The sequence below is a fragment of the Hippocampus zosterae genome, chromosome 10, assembly GCF_025434085.1.
Source record: "Hippocampus zosterae strain Florida chromosome 10, ASM2543408v3, whole genome shotgun sequence".
In the NCBI taxonomy this organism is placed as follows: Eukaryota; Metazoa; Chordata; class Actinopteri; order Syngnathiformes; family Syngnathidae; genus Hippocampus; species Hippocampus zosterae.
Window position 1 is genome coordinate 7,872,868 of NC_067460.1, and position 19,625 is coordinate 7,892,492.

The 19,625-nt window shown below is 41.5% G+C and overlaps 1 protein-coding gene across 3 annotated transcripts; it reads right to left on the reverse strand.

The window, feature by feature from the left end:
* Positions 1-340: 340 nt before the first annotated feature.
* pxylp1 (2-phosphoxylose phosphatase 1) lies at positions 341-15,663 on the reverse strand. 3 transcript variants are annotated; one of them, XM_052078954.1, is made up of 7 exons: positions 15,517-15,648; positions 14,073-14,155; positions 12,358-12,505; positions 9,775-9,963; positions 9,140-9,266; positions 2,543-2,682; positions 341-2,074 (listed from the first exon to the last, which is right to left on the reverse strand). In XM_052078954.1, exons 3-7 carry the CDS (start codon positions 12,437-12,439, stop codon positions 1,047-1,049), a joined length of 1,566 nt encoding a protein of 521 aa, XP_051934914.1. In that variant the 5' UTR covers positions 12,440-12,505; positions 14,073-14,155; positions 15,517-15,648; the 3' UTR covers positions 341-1,046. The 3 variants fall into 3 exon arrangements, with proteins under 3 accessions (XP_051934914.1, XP_051934915.1, XP_051934913.1); XM_052078955.1 differs by lacking the exon at positions 14,073-14,155 and having other exon boundaries at positions 15,517-15,663; XM_052078953.1 differs by lacking the exons at positions 12,358-12,505; positions 14,073-14,155; positions 15,517-15,648 and adding an exon at positions 10,854-11,277.
* Between the last annotated feature and the right edge of the window lie 3,962 nt (positions 15,664-19,625).

The following is a 19,625-nucleotide window of genomic DNA, read 5'->3' on the forward strand; positions in this document are numbered from 1 at the left end:
TGGACTACCGGGCCGCCCTGTATTCGTCAATGAACGTATAAAATAAATCTCAACAGAATCAATTTGTTTGCAATTGTAGGGTCACACAATCTGAAAACATTCCAGGTGTATGAGTACAAATTTCGAGGAAGTTGAATAATAAATCGAAAACACAAAAAAAGGTGACTTAACGGTCTCTGTGCGGATGCATGCATGGCAAATGATTGACAAAATTCCCCGGTTTCTTCCTATGTCTTTATAGTCACATCTTGTCAAGATGTGGTGTTTTATAGCACACCAGTTGTGAGTCACGGTTTTAAACAATAATTAAGAGTAAAATGAGAGGCATAAGGGTCACAGATGTTTTCCAATGCCAATTTTAATAATATTGTCTTGTCAGGTCATGTTTTAACATGAATGTCAAAAGGTGTATTTTCTAAACTGCAAACTTGCCCAAACCTTTGAAAAAGATTTAATAAGAAAACAAAAGCTGCACATAAACACAATTGAACACAAATTCTAGAAATGTTTCATCCAGCATACAATATCAATCTTTAGTGTTGTCTTTTTTTTCAAGCATTTAAAAATGTTTAAAAATTACTATTTCCTTTCTGGTTCCATATCTGGGCGGTAGAATAAAGTGTCTTAGTGCTACATCCATTCTCTTGAACCATGTTTTACCACAATGCTTGTGAGAGAATTCAGAAGAATTTTATTGCTAAAATAACTCAAGAGCCCGGCCTCACTCTTCCTATAAAAACAGGAGCTTCATAAAAATGCCCTTGCTAAAAAGGCAGATCATTGTCAGTTTGATGTAATGTAAACATTATAAGGTTTTACAAATATTTCATCGACTGCAGTGGTAGATGTGTTTGTTCTCTGGAATGTTAGCCTTTTGTTTTCTTGGGTTTTATTTTTTTTAGTAAATGGAGTTATGTCTGTGCGCCCCAAAACAACATAAAAAAACATTGCTATCCCATTCATCATTAAAAGTAAAAGAACAAAACCAGACACCAAGAAAGATAGGTTGCATAGCCACCAACCCATTCATGATGGTTGACCCTGTGTTAACCTGTACGACTATAACAGGCCTGCTGGTAGGAAGTAGCATTGACAACACTGAAGATGTCTCTCCTGACAAAAGAAAGGAACTTTTTCAGAGGGCAGAGAGGCTGACTGGAATGACGGTCAAGATAGCGACAGAACGTGGTATCATACGTTACATCCTCTCCATTGTAAAATACCCTGATAAAACATCCTCCATCTCTTGTTTTTGGCCTCCCGCCTTTGCCAAGCTCCGGCTCCTTTTGTCCCTGAAACGCTGAGGTGCTTTTCCACAATTCAAATACCAATCTTGCTGCAAAAGGTGGAAACCTGGCCTCCTCCAGTCCCAGGGCACTCAGCAAAGGTGCCACAGTTACGTCATGAGCAGACGAGAGCGTGAATATCTCTTCGCCTCCCGCTCTTGGCGGCCGGCTACCTGTGGCGGCCTTGGCTACTCGTTCCATTTTGGTGGCGGTTCGGTTGAGGTAGGGGTACATTGCCAGGACTGCATATTTACGATACAGTCCCACTCTTCTGCGATCCTTTTCGTCATCGAGCTGTTGACGACGTATGGCAGCAAACTGGGGTATTGTTAGACACTCGCCTGTGCTACCGTCTTTCCTGGAAACGCATGGGAAAGAAAGGCCGTGGCACAAGTGGCACAGCAGAGAGTCTATTGGGTTTGCGGCCCGGAGGTTACGTGTTGGAATACCTAACGTGCGTGCCATGTCGGCGTAAGTTCTTTCTAGTTCCACATCGGCCACTCTGAGCCGGTATTGTCTCTTCTGCTCCTCCTCAAGGTATCGGTTCCTGGCAGGACAATCGCAGGCGGGGCCGCAGAACAACGTACTTCCCTGGTGATGTACGGTCAGCTTCTTCCAGTTGAACTCTGGGAGGAAGCCATAGAGAAAAGCCAGTGCACTCTGAAGTGTGCGGCTCTTCGCTGTCGTCTCCACCCATACCTGTTGAGGTGACCAGTCAGAGGGGACAAGACTGTGAGGCCGGTAGGCTTGCTGGAGGAGTTTCCCATTCCATAGGTGCTGCACCACACCTGAAGTGAAGCATACATATTGAAGGCTTAGGCTTACATGTCAAGTAACAGGAAAATGCATCAAACCGTGACAATTTCCTATCACAAGCGGATTCATTTACAGAGCCAGGGCTATGAAAATCTGTCAAACATTAACGTTGGAAATTTTCCACAGGTATTCGGGGAAGACACAGAACTTTACAGGGATTAAACAGAGCATTTGCAAAACGTTAGGTTTCTCTGTAACATGGAGCTTACATAAAATCACACACAAAAATATCGTAGTATATAAAACCATCCATTTTCTAATCCGCTTTTCCTCACGAGGGTGGCAGGCATGCTGGGGCCTATCCTAGTAGTAGGCGGCGTACACCCTGAACACGTTGCCAGCCAATCGCAGGTATTTAAAACAACATTTGCAATGATCACCCTATTTCTTGAAGGAGCTGTCAAAGTCCCTGGAGTTACAGAACATATCATATTGCCTACCGGTTTGTGTGAGCTCTCCCATCTCACAAGTATTGTGATTGGGGAAGCGAGGGAGAGATGCCAATGGGGACTCCCAGTGCCCAAGGTTTCCCTTGCCCATGTGACTTATGAAGGATCTCAGCAGAGGATGTGAGGGATTCCTAGGGAAGATAATACAGGGCTCAGTGTCAGATTGACTCAGTTCGACAACACTGCCAACAACAATAACGATATTATCCACATTGCTCCACCAATGTCTTTCTGAAGGTGTCAATAATATCTGTTGCTCACAACAGCGATGCTGGTAATATGTCAGTAAGTAAAGCGTTACTCAATAATGGCTGCTATTTCGAGTGATCAGATCTCCTGGAGCAGTCTCATGAAAATTACTTTACAAAGACATTCATTTGTGCCAAAACCTTCAAGTGTAGACTTTCTATCTTCAGGGAGGGCGGCAGCAGACAATTGCCTCCAGGCTATTGAAGTGAGTATCATGAGGCGCAAGTCATTGATTATCACAGCGATAGTCAGGAACATACATATGTGGTTTTCCATCACTTTTGGACACCCTTTTTGCAAAAATACGCCCCCGTCTGTATCGTGTGTTTGTTTGAGGGCATTCCTTCAAGAGGACTGCATTGAATATACTGTCCATGTGTGTGAGAGTGAGTGATTCCGTTTTTCAATAGCTCGGTTGCATGCATCTCAGAGCACGGCATTGTGGGAGGTCTTTTTTTTTTCCTACTGCGGCCATGTTGGGAGGTTACATACACGCTGCATGGATACACAGGCAGCTGTTAACAGCCACCATCAACGTGTTTTATGGCATTTTCATGACTCTCTTGGGTGTTTGTTCACGGGGCTAAATTGAACACAAGCAGGGTTGCTTCCATTGACTACGCATTGATACGCTTTGCGCTTCCTGTACAGTAGGTGGCAGTATGGGAAAAGGATTCAGGGTATTGTTTTCATTTGGGGCGACTAGGCATCATATGGTGTGACTGGTAATAGCAGTTGCTATATTACAGGGGTGTCAAACTCATTTTTGTCATGGGCCACATTGTGGTTACGATTTGCCTTGAAGGGCCGTTATGAATTTTGTGAAACCACATAAATGTTTAATCATCTCTACATATTACATGCACAGCGCACAACAAACTGAGGAATAATACGTTTTGAAATCAGAAATGAAGAATAATTACTGTTATTGTGGATTATATAACTGTATGACAATTTGAAATTTCGGTTCAGACGTATCATTTGGTTCAGACGCAAGCATCATGGAAATTGACAAAAAAAAAAAAAAAAAGAATGTTTGTATAACACAAAATACATCATTACAAAAATTGTAAAATGCGTAACTTGGGTTTTTTTTTTCATTTGAAGGACCCAAGGGTTAAGGATGTGTCGTAACCACTCTAATGGGAATACGTTTTGAAGAAAATGTTGGGAAAAAATTCTTCACTCCAAGATTCAAACAGAAAACAATAAAACCATTTACATGTACATAATTTCACTGTATTTTTTTTAAAGAATAGGTTTATGGATAAACTATTAATCAATTCTGAAGGGTTTATTTTCAACAATTAAAAATTGCTCTTACACTGTGCACTGTCCGTATAAAAAGGCATGCGAGTCAACATTATTTTCGCCTCATTCACCACCAGGTGTCTCTTAAAACACAGTGCTGGGTGCCAATCCTGCAAATGGCTGGCGGTAACATGAGTTTACAGTAAGATTACAGAATGAGTTGCGATTGCAACGGGAATGCCCAAACACACGAGATAAATGAAAACGCAGGAATGAGGGCAGCAAGAGGAGCAGTTGCTGATCTGATTTGGAGAAATGATTGGGGATTAAGCTTCAATTCAACAAATCTGTTGGAGCTGCAGCACAATCTGATCAAAAACTACCGAGGGGGCATTTGTGGCAGTGCACACAACTGTTTCAATAGTAATCATAGGTCAGATCAAGACCTTACCATTGAAAAAGCAACCCTTTCTTGTGACTTTGACACCAATGTATTACACTGAAGGAAGCGCTTTTGTAGTCATTATTATCATTAGGGGTGTAACAAAAACAAAAACAAAAAAAAAACGGTTTGAACCGGAAAACAGTTATTTTAATTTAAAAGATGCAAGTGTGTCAACTCAAACCAAATCAAATTGTTCCATTTTGAAATGTATTGAGATTCATGTCTAATTGTCTTTTGTTGGAGGGATATATCTGAGAAGGAAATGGCACATTTAGAGTACTGACAAAAAATAAAGTAGGAGTTTAATTCGGATAATGCAGACCGGCAATGCTGTGAGATTAAGAGGGTATTTTGTCCACCACAGAACTGAATTGTGCATGACATGTTAAATCAGTATTCACATTTAACACTGGATGAAAACCCGGAAAACCGCACATACGTCTGAAGTGAGTAGAAGACCAGGCACCTCATTCGCTTGTCTCACGAAGGACATCAACAAATTCACTGCAATTACCGTATTTTTTTGTTTTGTATAAGGCGCACCTTCAATGAATGGCATATTTTAAAACAGTTTCCAAAAAATAGGGCGTACCGCATTAGAAGTGAAGCAAAATGAATGTTTTAATTTTTTATACGAGGAGGACCAGATACTTCACAAGCAATGGGTTCATCAACACCAGCTCAACTCAACTGTATTAATAGAGCACTTTAAAACTACCATCGCTGTATATAAAACGCTGTACATGGAGAGAATATCATATCTACAACAATTTAAAAAATAATACTAAGGGAGATAGTAGAAAGCACAAAACAGTAAAACTAAGATCAAGTCTGAGTCATGCCGAGTCGAACGCCAAAGAATACAAATGAGTTTTAAAGATGGGCAGTGAGGGGGCTTGCTGAACCTTCAGTGGGAGGTCATTCCAAAGTGAGGGACCAGCAACGGAAAAGGCTCGATCCCCTCTGAGCCTCCGCTTATTTCTTGGTACCTCTAATAGTGTCTGGTCCGCAGATCTGAGGCGCCGGGCAGGTGTGTAAGGGCAGATGAGCTCAGAGAGGTAAGGTGGCGGGCGTGAGGCCATTTAAAGATTTGAAAACAAATCATAGGATCTTAAAAAGAACTCCAAAATGTATATGGAGCCAGTGAAGGGATAACAGAGTAGGAGTTATGTGCTACCTCTAACGAGTGCCAGTCAAGAGGCGAGCGGCAGCATTCTGGACCAACTGGAGACACTTAAGGGAGGATTGGCTAACTCCAAAGTAAAGTGCATTATAGTCATCCATCCATGAATTACTCTTTCAAAGTCCAAGGTTCTGTTCCAGGCCAGTTCTGTTCCAAGCTGACCTGGCCCTGCATTTTTGTTTGTTTGTTTAAATAGGCTCTGCTTCCTACAGAATTTGCAAAAAACGCAGTCTGAGTCGGTGTCAGACACAAGACAACAGTTTCAGCTGCAAGCTGTAGCATGTGTTTGTGCTTTGTTGGACTGTTCCTGTTGTTGCTGCTGTGTTGAACCCATTCCAAAGCCGGCCGAAGTTTTCGAGGCCATTGGGAGACCGATGTCATGAGCCACATACAAGCCCTTAACTTGTCTGTGAAACCTCCACCATGGTTTGGTCCGCAAGAAAACTGCCTCCATCGATGAGAGCCTCCAGCCTACGTTGCAGGGAAGTAAGGTGGCACTTGCCCAAATCCACGAAGAAGACAAGACAGATCATTCTTGTGGGGCTTATTGTTCTGTGGGAGGAGGGCGTGGAGGCTGCCCATGAGCACAAGCGCCAACTACTCCGACCTGACAGCTGGCTGGAAAGCCATCCTATGTCCCATAGAAGTGAGTCGTAGGGGGCTTGGTTGGCTACTCAAACTCATTTACTCCCAGAAAAAAATGAATACGCTTGGACAGGGCATTGGAAAGCAGTTCAGCTGGCACAGGAGGCGGAGGGAGGCAGCTGCAGGCCGGGGGGGCTGTTAAGTACGCATAGTATTAAGGGGTTGAGTGAGGCAACGGCAAACGGTGGCAAGAGAAATCCCTGCCATCACTCCAAGATCACCATGTGTCATGGGGTTAAAGGAGCAACACAAAGATCGGTGATCCCCCAACTAATAGCCCAGTGAGGTGGTTAGGAATGTCATCCCTAGCATAGGTGTGCTAGAAACACTTGCGCAATGGCGAAGGTGCATCAGGGAGAAGACGTATTGGAGTGAGCCACCTCCGGTCACCCACATACATAAACAACACTGGCTAGCATCAACCATGAAAATGTTGGCTAATTTATAATTTTTTTAGAATTGTTTACAAAAAAAAGTTTGTCTTACTTTTGCATGTGGACTGTGTACATTTTTGGACCAAGAATGCAGTTAAAAATAGGGTGACATGAGTTGTGATTTGGGTCGAGTAACGGAATACTCAATCAATAGACTTGATAATAGAATTGCAAGCAAAGATCTCAAACTGCTGACAGTCTGTGTGACCTTCTTGAAAGGTCATGTCAAGATAGCGAGGAAAACATTTCGTAAAGTCCAAAGCAGTGCAATTGCAACTGAAGGTTATCAAAGGGAGTTTGCCTTGCTCTTGGTTGGTGTGATTCTTTTGCCTAATAACTCATTCAATGTCACGGACTTCTATAATATCACCTAATGAGGAAGCGAATTAAAACTTGTCCTGTCAATGAGAAAGAAGACACATGCCAACAATTTGGAAGTCGGGAGAGGTTTTGAAGCCTCACACTCAAGAGTATGTGTGTTTATGTTAGAAACGGAGTATGTGTCACGGTTCTGAGTAAAAAGTGTGTGTGTGTGTGTGTGTGTGTGTGTTGGGGGTGTGTGGGGGGCACAGTTCATGGAATGAATAACGGATGCCATGCTGTTTGTTGGTCAGGAACAGGTGTTGTTGAAACCAACTTATATTCTACTGCTGATTATGAAAGAAACGGAAAAGGGTACAAAAACTTTTTTTCTGGTGAAAGAAGGATTCTACTCTTTCTTCTGGAAGACCTGATGAGGACATATTCTGTGGGTTCAAAAGGCTCTACAACGTCTGGCAATATGGGGACCTCTGCCCTGAAAACGGCGAGCAGCGGAGAGTTGTGACGTCAAGAAGACTACTGTAAATTCCGGATTACAAACCGCTACTTTATTTCCACACTTTCAACACTGCGGCGTGTAATCTGAAGCGGCATTTTAAAAAAAAAATTCCATCGCCGGAAAAACATGGACCAAAAAAATGAATGAGTCTTTCACTGATGTCCAATGAGATTGTATGACGAATCACAACTTCCGCTCTTTTTGCTGTAGCGGTGAGAAAACTGTGCTACCCGGCAACAGTCGACCAATAAAATGAATGAGTAGTACACAGGGATCCAATGAAATTGTATGATTAAAGGTAATCACAACTTCTTTATTTCAGTCTTTCTTCTAACCCTGATCAACATGGAGAATACCAGATGATAAGCATATGATGCAGCTTTTAAACTAAAAGTGATCATTCTGGCAGTTAAAGAAGGAAATCAAGCTGCTGCCCATAATATTGGCATAGACGAGTCGATGGTGCGAAGGTGGAGGTTCCGGCAAGAAGAACTGAGCCAGTGTAAAAAGACAACCAACGCTTTTAAAGGTTTTAAAGGTGGGCCGTCGTGGTGTTCTAGATTCATGAAACGGAAAAGCCTGTCTATGTGGGCACGCACGACGTTGTGTCAGCAGCTCCCTCCCAATTACGAGGACAAACATGCTTCGTTCCGCACATTCACACAAACAAAGATGGCGGAGAATTCTATCAGCCCAGATGAAATAATAAATAAGGACGAAGACCCTCTGACATTTGATTTGCCTCTCACTCGGACTGTAATTAAAAAAGGTGACCCCCCCCGTCATACTGAAAACAAGCGGCCACGAGAGAACACATTTTACCTGTGTTTTGAGCCGCGCAGAATCGGGCCTAAGCTGCCAACGATGATCATTTTTAAGCGTCTGACTATAGAAATAATTTCATATATCTTTTCCCATTTATATGATTTGCATTATTCTATTCAAAGCGTAGTGGGCTGCAGTATCTCCTCGTAATTACGCAAATGCACATCAAGATCTCTCTTTGTCTGGCCTCTTATTATGTGTTTCAGCGTAATTTAGTTGTGCAAATGCATTTATCATGCTCATAAAAATATGGAGATTATTTTAACCTTAAGAAATTGTGCGTTTTTTTTCTGCGGGGGTTCAGCGGGGGACCGCGTCAGCCGCCTCACCCGGAGGCGCTCCACGGCGGCAGGGACGTAGAAGCAAACCCCCGCCTACTCATTGGCCAGCGGTTTATAGTACGGTGCGGCGCATATAATTACAAAATTGATTTTTCTTCATAAATCTGAGCATGCGGCTCTTAATCAGGTGCGGTCTGTAGCCCGGAATTTACGGTACTTCATCTTTCTGTGTACTTCACAAGAGTTTCGTGAAATTCGTTTTTCAATCATTACAGTTACGTAGACAATATCAGTAGATACACTTTTAACAGTGCCAGACTTTGAAAGCGAAGTCACAACAAAGGCAAAAGGAAAGAAAAAAAATATCAGGCTATGTAGCTGCACATGTCATGTCATATTAAATCCAATCATCTTTATTTTGTTGATGGCATGCCAATTAATATAGGACTGAGTACCTGCTAGTGGACAGGGTGCAGTTGATGGCTGGCCGTTTGGTCTTGGGGATGGAGTAGAGAGGATAACGGTCGCCATGGCGAATCATCACATGGACAGACAGGAGCTTATAGTCTGCTGGACTGTGACCTGAAAGTGGACGATGATCAACATCACATAGTAAACGTCAACAAAATTACTTTACGTAAATCTTTACATATTCTAAATTGCAATTTTTGGAGGGAGAAAAGATGTATTCAATTCCGCAGTTCTACAAACTTATATAACCCAGAATCATCAAAAACGCCAATTTAGTAGAAGTTTATTTAGGTAATAGCATCTCACAAAATAACTGAAAACATCCACCACTAAAATGTAACCTTATGGGAATTTCTTTTCATAAAATCATGCCATTGGAGAAGCAGCAGAGTACACGCACGGCAGAATAAACAATGAGCTGGTTGTCTCAGTTAAAATATGAGATGTATGACATTCCAGAAGACCATACTTGAGCACGCCAAAGGGATAATTTACTCTTGTTCCTCATCTAAAGCTTAACAAAGGCAACAAAAGAGAGTTCAGCGAGTGGTGAATGGTCTAAAGTGACTACTTTCACTGATCACAACCCAATATATTGTCAGACTGTCAGAGCGAGCACCTTCCCAGGCTTGTTCAGTAGGGCTGGGGGTGTTGCAGTAGCCGTAGGCTTCAGATATGGGGTTGGTTTTCTGAATGTGGGACACTGGGAACACCCGCTTTCTGGTCTTGCCCTGGGCCACCCGAACAGCTCCATCAGCAGCCTGGACAGGTCCCTCCTCCACAAGAGGAGTCGTAGGGAGTAAATTGACTGCAAACATGGCACACACACCAAAAAATAAATAAATAAATAAAACAGAATGACCACATCAATTTGAGCCAGTTAAGGAAAGTGAAAAAGTGAAAATGAAGATGATTTAAACCCCAAAATATCCTTTAGTGATCCAAAATCAAAAAATAAAGCAAAATTAATAAAATCAAATATCTGTGTTTCATTGAAGAGTTGAGATTTATTCACAAGGCAACATCTGAACAAATTAAAACCCTGAACTGCAACGAGCCAGTTGCCTGGACACCAATGACCTGTGATCACTGTGAGAAAATCCATTCAGTTGCAGAGGCATTGTATGAATTGGGAGACTCTTTCTAAAGGACCCGACTCAGAAGCAAAAGAAGCTAAACTGGCCCCAGCCCTCTTTAGCAATATAAGTATTGAGATATAATTCACAGCAAGAACACGTCATTCAAAAAAGATGAGGCAGTTGTACAAATAATGCAGTGTGAGACATTCTGCCAAAATTCTGCCTTTGGAGAAAACATCACAACAAATAAAAATATTACTGACTCTTGCCACCTTTATAATTGTCTGTGCATGTGTGTAGTCCAGATAATGTACAGCAGTGTAAGAGAAAAGTTTCCCAAAGGCATAAGAGCTGTTCAAGACATTCAAGATAGCCAAGAAAGAATATCATTTTAATGTTTTTAAATGCAGAGATACTCAAAATTAGTGTCAGCAGGACAGCGTCACTATAAATTGCACAAGGAAAACATTCTTTACTCATACATCTGCACTACAGACTTGAGAACATCACACCTTCGTTTTCAAGGAATTTCAAGCAAGTCAGTTTCATAGAAAGCACAATATTATACCACTAAGTAATTTAGACAATCCTATCATCTGAATTTTATCTCCAAACGTACCAATGATGAGGGAGAGGAGAACGCGTGCTGCAACAGCGGAGACCATTTTGTCGACTGCACCCAGACTTGAGGCACAGCTACACACACTGCAGTCCATTCAGAACCACAGCCAGTCTGTGCTCCATACTTTGTCACCCCCCCCCCCCCCTACCAATTGACCCAAGCCTGCGTCAGCTAAACAAACTTTTGGAAACTGCTCTGTCCAGGCACATACACAAAAAGGACTTTTGTTAAGGACTGAAACACATTATGGATACAAATGAATTCCAAATAAAGCACAGTGCCATACACACACTCCCAAAATTCCACAAGACCATACAAGCAAGCATGTAGGATTTTTGTTTACATTTTGTAAGTGTCACAAACACAGCAGGAATGAGTCTAATTGTGCTGAAACAATAAGCACATGAATTATTTCAGTAGTCAAGTCAAATCAACAGTATTTATAGAGCACTTTCAAACAGCCATCGCTGCATACAAAGTGCTGTACATGGAGCGATTTAAAAGCACCAGTAGTAGTAGAAGGAAACAATACAGAATTCAGTATGTCAGATGAATGTCGGCGATATGTCATGGACTGTATATGTACAGCAGGTGGCAGTGTGCACCCAAGAAACCAGAGAAGTGCAAAACAACTAATTAATGACAACTAGCAAAAAGATCAGAAAGTAGCTTACAATCTACTTTCAAAAATGGCATGCTTGCCTGACAATGCGTTAGCTTATTCAGGTTAAAAGTGTTAACATTCCAATTAACACAATAAGAAAACAATTGCATTTCATTGACGACAGTAGAGCTTAAATGAGAATGTCTCCGTTCCTGATAAAACCAAAGCAGAGGTCACACAGATTTGGCAGGCCCCACTGCCTGGATCACTCTCCGAATCACAAGATTGTCTACACCAGCTAATTAAAAATGACACTCCTAAAACATTGTAAGTGAAAAACAAATGCATATTTTCTTTGGGAATATGCTACAACATGTATTCTTCACATTTTAAATCACACTTATAATAATAATAACTTGTCTGCTTCTTCATCCTGTGGGTTATAATGTCTGCTTGATACACATATAGCTCTTATCTAGTGCAGTGGCAAGAGTCTCAATGTATGCAGTTGCTGTTTCCTTGCATTTACTTTGGCTTTAAGGGATAATAGTCAATACAATACCTAGTATCGACTGGAACGGAAATACTGAACAATGACTTAATGTGGAAAACCTACTATTGTGAACAAAAGGGCATTGCACAGGAGATGTGGTGGAGCCACCATGGCTTCTCCAGGTGTTGCAGAGCACCCAGAAATCATCTCAAAGTAGCGGGTAATTTTAGGATGTCTAAAGGGGACTTGAATATCTTTTGGAATGAACGGGGTCTCTTCAACAAGAAAGCAGTAAGAGGGTGCGCGGATTTGAAAATACACAAGGTACTTCTCTTTATTAGAATACAATGTACTCAGATTTTCTACAAGTTTACACAACCATCGTAAATAATAAGTGTACTTACAGAACTGGACGCTGAAACTGATGATGGCCAATGTTGCTCCACTCACCACCACTAAGAGGAGGAAGCAGTTACGAGCCAACATAGTGTCATGTGATTGGTCGACGTTCCTGTCCGTCAGCCATGCAGCCTTCAGCCAAACACGTTAAGTCTGGGAACATACAGTTGAATAAGCAATACAAGAAATGCCAGTCATATTTTCCTCATATTTTTATTGTATCTTCTTTACCGTAATTTAAATGATAATGAAATGAAAAAATAACAGACAAAACCAACAGACAACACAGAATGAGCCGGCAATTGCAATTGCATTGATTTGAGTGAGTCATAAAACGAGACGCTGAATGAATAATCATGACAATTCATCGTATTGTGAAAAATAAGGGGCCAGTCCCAGTTCTGACAGGGCCATAAAAACTTAGCTTATGGTGGCCCCGTTTCACACACAAAAACAATGTGGGACCCTGCGTATGTTTTAGGTTGATTATACCCTTTAATTTTACACTTGATGACTCCACTGGATTGGGGAGGCTTGTTCCATTTTCCGCCAACCGCAGCAGTCACACATGCATACCAAAAATGGTCGGCACAAGAAAAAAATAGAAGGTTGGAAATGATGCTGACACAGGAGAAGGTAAAAAAAACTCCAGTAAATGTAGGACTACACAAAAAATACCCTGCCATTAGTTGTTCTAAATATAGCTCAGGTCTCACTAAAGGAGCATGAAATGATGCCTGCTTCTGACCAGCCCCCCTTCACTGACTGTGCACACAAACATGGTGCTGGAAGATGCATCACATCTTCATCCAACACGCAGAGGATGTCCAAAACCGAGTTATTTTACCGTAACGGTATAAACACAGGGCGGCACAGTGGTTGACTAGTAAGCCCATTGGACTCACAGTGCAGAGGTGCAAGGTTCGATTCCGCCTGCAGCCTTCCCACATTCCAAAAGCATGCATGGCAGGTTAATGGAACACTCCAAATTGTCCATAGGTGTGAGTGTGAGAGCAAATGGTTATTCGTCTATGTGTGCCCTGCGATTGTCTGGCAACTAGTTCAGGGTGTCCCTCCGCCGACAGCCCGAAGATGGCTGAGATAGGCTCCAGCACGCCCGCAACCCTCATGATTGGACTGGATAAACTTTATCGTCAAATGTACTGTATGTGTAAGATTCAGCACAGATGAAGTTTCTTCCTGAGGATAAGCAGATTAGAAAATTGATGGATGGATGGATGGATGGATGGATGGATGGATGGATGGATGGAGCATTGCAGAAAACCTGGGAGTTTGCGTTTCCATGGAGGAAAAAACTCTGGAATATTGCTCAATTGGAAATTACTAGGCATTATGTGATCAGGATTTGGGGGGTGATTAGCAATCAGGGAGATTGTAAAAAAAAAAAATATATATATATATATATATACACACACAAATAATAATAATAATAACAATAATTATTATTATTATTATAATAATGAATAACCAATCACCGATTTGATCAGAAGCTGGAGCAATGTACCTATTTAAACAACTTGTATATTTATGTTAAAGTCCACCCCCACCATTCAAAGGGAATCAGGAGCAGACCGGCCCATGAACAGCAAAAATTCACATCCATAATTGACGGCCATTGAAATGCTTTAGAACAAAGATAACAAACACAAAATGTTTCAAATAATTTGCATATGTGGTGTCATTAAAAAAAATTCAGAACCTTAAGTTCTTTTTGGAGAATCGACAGTCCATACCGCCTTCTCCTCACCATCCAGGAATGGGTCCATACTTTCCCCCCGCCCCCTTTTCTGAACAAAGAAACAACGCACATGCACATTATGCCTCCTCCAACAATATAACTTTGACGAGTGTTTATCCCGCCTCCCTGATGAGCTGCCCTAATGGTTTGAATCTTGACAGAGGAATGCAATGATTGGGCAGTCTGGTCGATGACTGATTGTAATGGAACATTTAGTAACATTTCGCCAAGTCCAAAACACAATGATATTTATCTGGTTGTTTGTCAGTGTGACTGCCGTGAACGACACAAAAGTGTAGTTTGACAAGGCCATGAAAACCCTGGTCTATATATTTTACAGTATTATAGAAGAGCAGGAGGGAAGTGTTCACAGCATTCCTTTGTTTGCAGCATTCAACCATTTGCAATGTGTTTGCCACTGTAGTTAACCCATCAAAGCTGACAATGTACGGGATTGATTTCATGCAAATTTGACAACTATACTGTAGGCTGTTAGTGGTATTGGGTTGACAGGTTCCAATTATTTTGCAAATAAAGACCAGTAAGAAATAATTATCCCGTAAGGCACGTGTCAAATTCAAAGCCCGGGGGCCAAATTAATTTAAATATTAAGAGATGTTGTGTTACATTTTGAGCAATAGTTGAAGAATTAGAATCTGAATTTATTAACCAAGTATGTAAGGCACAAATTGAATTTACTCTCCCAGTTACAACTCGTCCAGAGAACGGGAAGCCTGGCGGTTCGCTGCTCACACTCGCATGACCCGATGAAGAAACTATTTTTCTTGACTTCAGAATTTTGTCATAAAAATTAGATGTGATAAAATGAGGAGGTGATTCATCATGTAAATGGTTTCACATTCATAACAGCACTTCGAGCGAATCTGTTCAATGTGGACTGAGACAAATGCGAGTTTGATACCCATGACGTAAGGTAAGGAGAAGATCACCAGTCGGGTCCATTGAAAAATTGTAATTCTCTTGTTCAGTGTTAGAACGTTAGGTTTTTCGTTGTACAGTAACGTCGCAGTAAATATTTGAAGTCTATTTTGTGCGATAACATCGCGAGCCGTTCTCTCTGCATTCATGTGGTTTATGTGCGAGACTGTGGGTCAGTACTGCATCACTGACGTGTCTAGTTAAAGGTTAGCTTGTTAACCAACGAAATGCTAGCTAGCAAAAAATAAAACGTTACGCTCCTTAATGAAAGCACAAGTAATCCCCCCAGTTATCTTTGTGTACGGCACATAAAGCAAAGGAACGATGTGTTTCTTTTAACTGTGAGCGTGGAAGCCGGCCGGCCACACATTCAGTACTCCAGATAAGTTGCGCATGACAGTCGTTTTAAACGCCAAAAAAACAATATGACCAGTGAGAGACGCGCCCGATTGCATTCGCTTTTTACCTGCAGAAACTGGCCTACTTCCACACACGGAAACTGTGAACTGCTCGACAGTACTTTGTACTGTCTTGGTTTCTCCGACGACGACGATCAGCGTGAAGTCGCTGTTGAAACGTTAAACTCACGCTACACTTCCGGCTCATGCGTTCAAACGTAGTAGTAGCGCTGCATGAACAGATTATGTAAGGTTTATTATTATTAATAATAATATCATTATTATTATTGCTATTCTTGAGGTTGTTGATGAAATTTTCTGCACGCTTTTTAGGCGTCGTAGTAGACCAAACACCAATACTGTAGAACACACAATATGTATACTGTAACTGCGAATGACTGCTCTGCTGTGCTAACCTTCAAGAATTTGAAATCGATCTGGATTCAAGATTAGATTTTTAAAATTATTTTTTTTAATTAACTTTTGTTCTCGCTGCAATTAATTCAAGTTGGCTATACATCAACGAAATGCAACTATCCATCAAAATTATAACGTTGGATATTTATTTCACAATTGGGAAAGATAATTGTGTAAACACAAATACAACATACTCCTACTTATAAATGGTAGACAATTAAGCGTATTTTATTGTGTGTTTAATATGATGTTTCAAACAGAGGGATTAAATTACATTCCGGATTTTTTTGCCCTGGAAATCTCAGAGGTCCCTATAATAAATTCTGTCTTTGAAACAAAACAAAGATCTTCCTGGACTGTATTTAACTGTTTGGTCTGAGAAAATAGAAGTCGTTCCACGAAGGAACAAATAGTACGTTTTTATTTTGTAAGGCCTATATCCGGTGTTGTTTTTCGCATTGTCTGCCGATTGAGCTGGGCGAACCAGGATTTGGCTACTGTATTTGTGAGAGCGGTGAACGCACTCCGTAAACTTCAACCCCACTCTACCATCTAGTGGAGCGCCGCGAGCAGTGCATGAGATGCCTTCACAGCGTCAAGTGTAAAGAGCAGAGAACAAATATTCCGTTACCTTAATTGCAAAATTGCCCAAGTATTTTTTCAGAAGAGACCAATTGGTACAATTCAAGCTTTGTCAACATTATGACCTTGATCAGGTTGAACGACTAGACACACAAAGAAAAAACAAAATTGGAAGCATAGTAGTGTGTGTGTGTATTTTATCTTTCTCTGTCTCTCTAGAGATAGATAGATAGATAGATAGATAGATAGATAGATAGATAGATAGATAGATAGATAGATAGATAGATAGATAGATAGATAGATAGATAGATAGATAGATAGATAGATAGATAGATAGATAGATAGATAGATAGATAGATAGATAGATAGATAGATAGATAGATAGATAGATAGATAGATAGATAGAAAGAATCGTGCTACGTTGTTGGCTCAGAAATAATATTTATCTGAAGCAATTCTTTGCAACCCATTAAATTCCAGAAAATGACAGCAACAACAAAAACAAAAACCCTTAGAATTCAGTTTTAGTGTGCCAAAATAGCAGATTCTACAAAACAGCACAGTGATTTCAGCTCTCATCTCACAATAAAATATAATGTTCTGGAGTTTAAAAAGATGTCTGGGTCTCAAATCCATATGATGTCAGTTATGCTTTTAGGATTTCCAGGAACATGAAAACAAATGAGACACGGTGCTCAATTTTAACAGTTATTTTAATGTCAGGCAGTTTCTGCTGTCATGGATGAACAAAACTGGGTCTGAGTTTTGAATGACAAACCTGACACAAATTTAAGAGTCTCATCCTCTGCAGACAACGGTATGCTAACTGTGTTTCAGACGACCACATGGCATCCGCTAATCAATGTCACGATTCCAGCAGCATGCCTGTCTTCTGTTGCATCAGCAAAGTAAGACTGCAGTTTTCTTTTTCCTTTTTTCACTCCCATGTAGCTTTTGCTAGTGTGACCAAGAAACCTTTCAAAGACAACCTTGTGTTTGTGCTATTGCAAAACTGGCTGTTTCACAATGAACTCTTTTGCTTTGCTACCACCGCTGGCTACCACCTTGGCTGCATCAATAAACATTTTATGGTTAAAAATGCACTAAAGGAATACATGCATTATAGTTTTTTATATAAATTCACTCGGTATTATAAAAGTAGTGGTCAATTCAGTTTGCAGTAGTCATAATAGTAGTAGTAGGTATAAAATCATGCTGATATGTAGCGGCCACTTGTTTTACAGTATTTGCTGGCTAAAATAATAAAGCAATAGTATACAGTATCTCTAGTTGGGCTTCCAGGCCTCACAAGCACTGGCCCCATATGAGGACAAAATCACTGATCGAGGCTCTAGAAAATAATTTCAATTTGTAGCACTGAAGTGGTGGTGGCCAAATTTGTTTTCCCTGATTCCCAAATCATTTGCGGTTCTGCTGTTCACAAACACAAACTTTCTGAAACTGTGATTCTAAATCAGCCTTGAAGTCATTTTGTGTTTCTCTCGATGGGCCCCATTGTGGGTTGTGTTATGGCTCCTCCATCTCTCCCTGAAAAAAAGAAATTTTACAAAAACCAACACTTGTTTCCCCGTGTGTATGTAATTATTCATTCATTCATTTTCCGATCCGCTTATCCTCACAAGGGTTGCGGGTGGTGCTGGAACCTATCCTAGCTGTCTTCGAGCAGTAGGCGGGGGACACTCTGAATCGGTTGCCAGCCAATCGCAGGGCACATAGAGACGGACAACCATCCGCGCTCACACCTAGGGACAATGAAGAGTGTTCAATTAGCCTGCTATGCATGTTTTTGGAATGTGGGAAGAAACCGGAGTACCTGGAGAAAACCCACGCAGACCCGGGGAGAACATGCAAACGCCACACAGGGAGGCCAAAGCTGGAATTGAACCCGATACATCTGCACTGTGAGGTCGACGCGTTAACCACTGGTCCACCAGGCTGTCCACCGCCTGTATATAATTAAGGATCATTGAATTACCAGTAGGCATGAGACAGGAAGCACAATGACCTTTGGGAGGTCATTGTGTACAGATGACTCGTTTCACGCAGTAATTTCTGAAGGAAGGGCAGTCATATGCTGTGATCTGTGAATGTGCAACCATTTAGCCCTCTTTGAGGGAATGGAAGTCATGGGATAAACTGAGAAAGGAAAGCTGATTAGGAATAGCATGCAATTGCACATGAGTGGTTGAGTACACCTCTGCTGTGCTGACATGTGACTTAATTCTTTCACTCAAAGAATATCAGTTCTGTGCCGACACCTGCAAAACCTTTCTCAGACCTGGCCTCTAAAATGATAATAGCACTGAATAGAGTGCAGACCGAAATATGTTCGTCTAACTGGATGTAACGTGTTACATGCAAAGCCATGCCATGGGTGCAGCTCCTTCCACTGGTTCAGGCCTCAATTCTTAAGATAAGATAAGCTAAGATAAGATAAGATAAGAAAAACCTTTATTAGTCTCACAATGGGGAGAAAAAAAAATTAAATTAAATTCTTTTATTTGGATCAGGAGTGATCATGCAGGCACGGGGAGAACATGCAAACTCTATGCAGGAAGGCATAAGGCTGGGAATCTAACCCTGCACCTCTGCACTGTGAGGTGGACATGCTAACCAGTCTCCACTGTGCCGCCAAGTTTCATTAAAATCAAAATCTGTTTGGTTAAAATATTCGTATTTTATATACCGGTATATATGACAGGACTGTTTAAAGTGTGTCATGAGCGATCATGACAGATAGTGGCAACGCAAAGGAGCTGAGCATTCTTTTCTCTTGTTTTTTTTTTCCATCCTTAATCCGATGAGCACGTCCACCTCACAGTGCAGAGGTACAGGGTTTGATCCCAGGCCTATCTGTGTGGACTTTTCATGTCCTCTCTGTGCCTGTGTGGGTTTTCTCTGGGTATTCTGGTCCCCCGCTTCCCTTCACAATAAAAACTTTTTTTTGTGTTTGCGGCGGGCTTCATCCTGGGCGGATTGAGCCGGCTTTTTCCTTGGCTCGCACGACATCTCTCCTCATAGCAGCCCAAGCGCGGCGATCCTGTGCCAGGTCAACCGACAGCCTCAGCCAGTCCTGGTTCCACTGTCGCAGACCCACTACCCGGGGGCCGGAAAGGTACGCGAGGTCTTCTTTCATCGTGGCGGCCAAGGTCTTGAC

What these genes read in the sequence shown, in the direction of transcription:
- pxylp1 (XM_052078953.1), bottom strand. Translation starts at nt 10,950, where the DNA reads ATGGACTGCAGTGTGTGTAGCTGTGCCTCAAGTCTGGGTGCAGTCGAC. An exon ending in TGCACCCTGTCCACTAGCAG is followed by an intron (nt 2,683 to 9,139) that starts GTACTCAGTCCT and finishes TATCTTCCCTAG; the next exon opens with GAATCCCTCACATCCTCTGC. An exon ending in GGGAGAGCTCACACAAACCG is followed by an intron (nt 2,075 to 2,542) that starts GTAGGCAATATG and finishes GCTTCACTTCAG; the next exon opens with GTGTGGTGCAGCACCTATGG.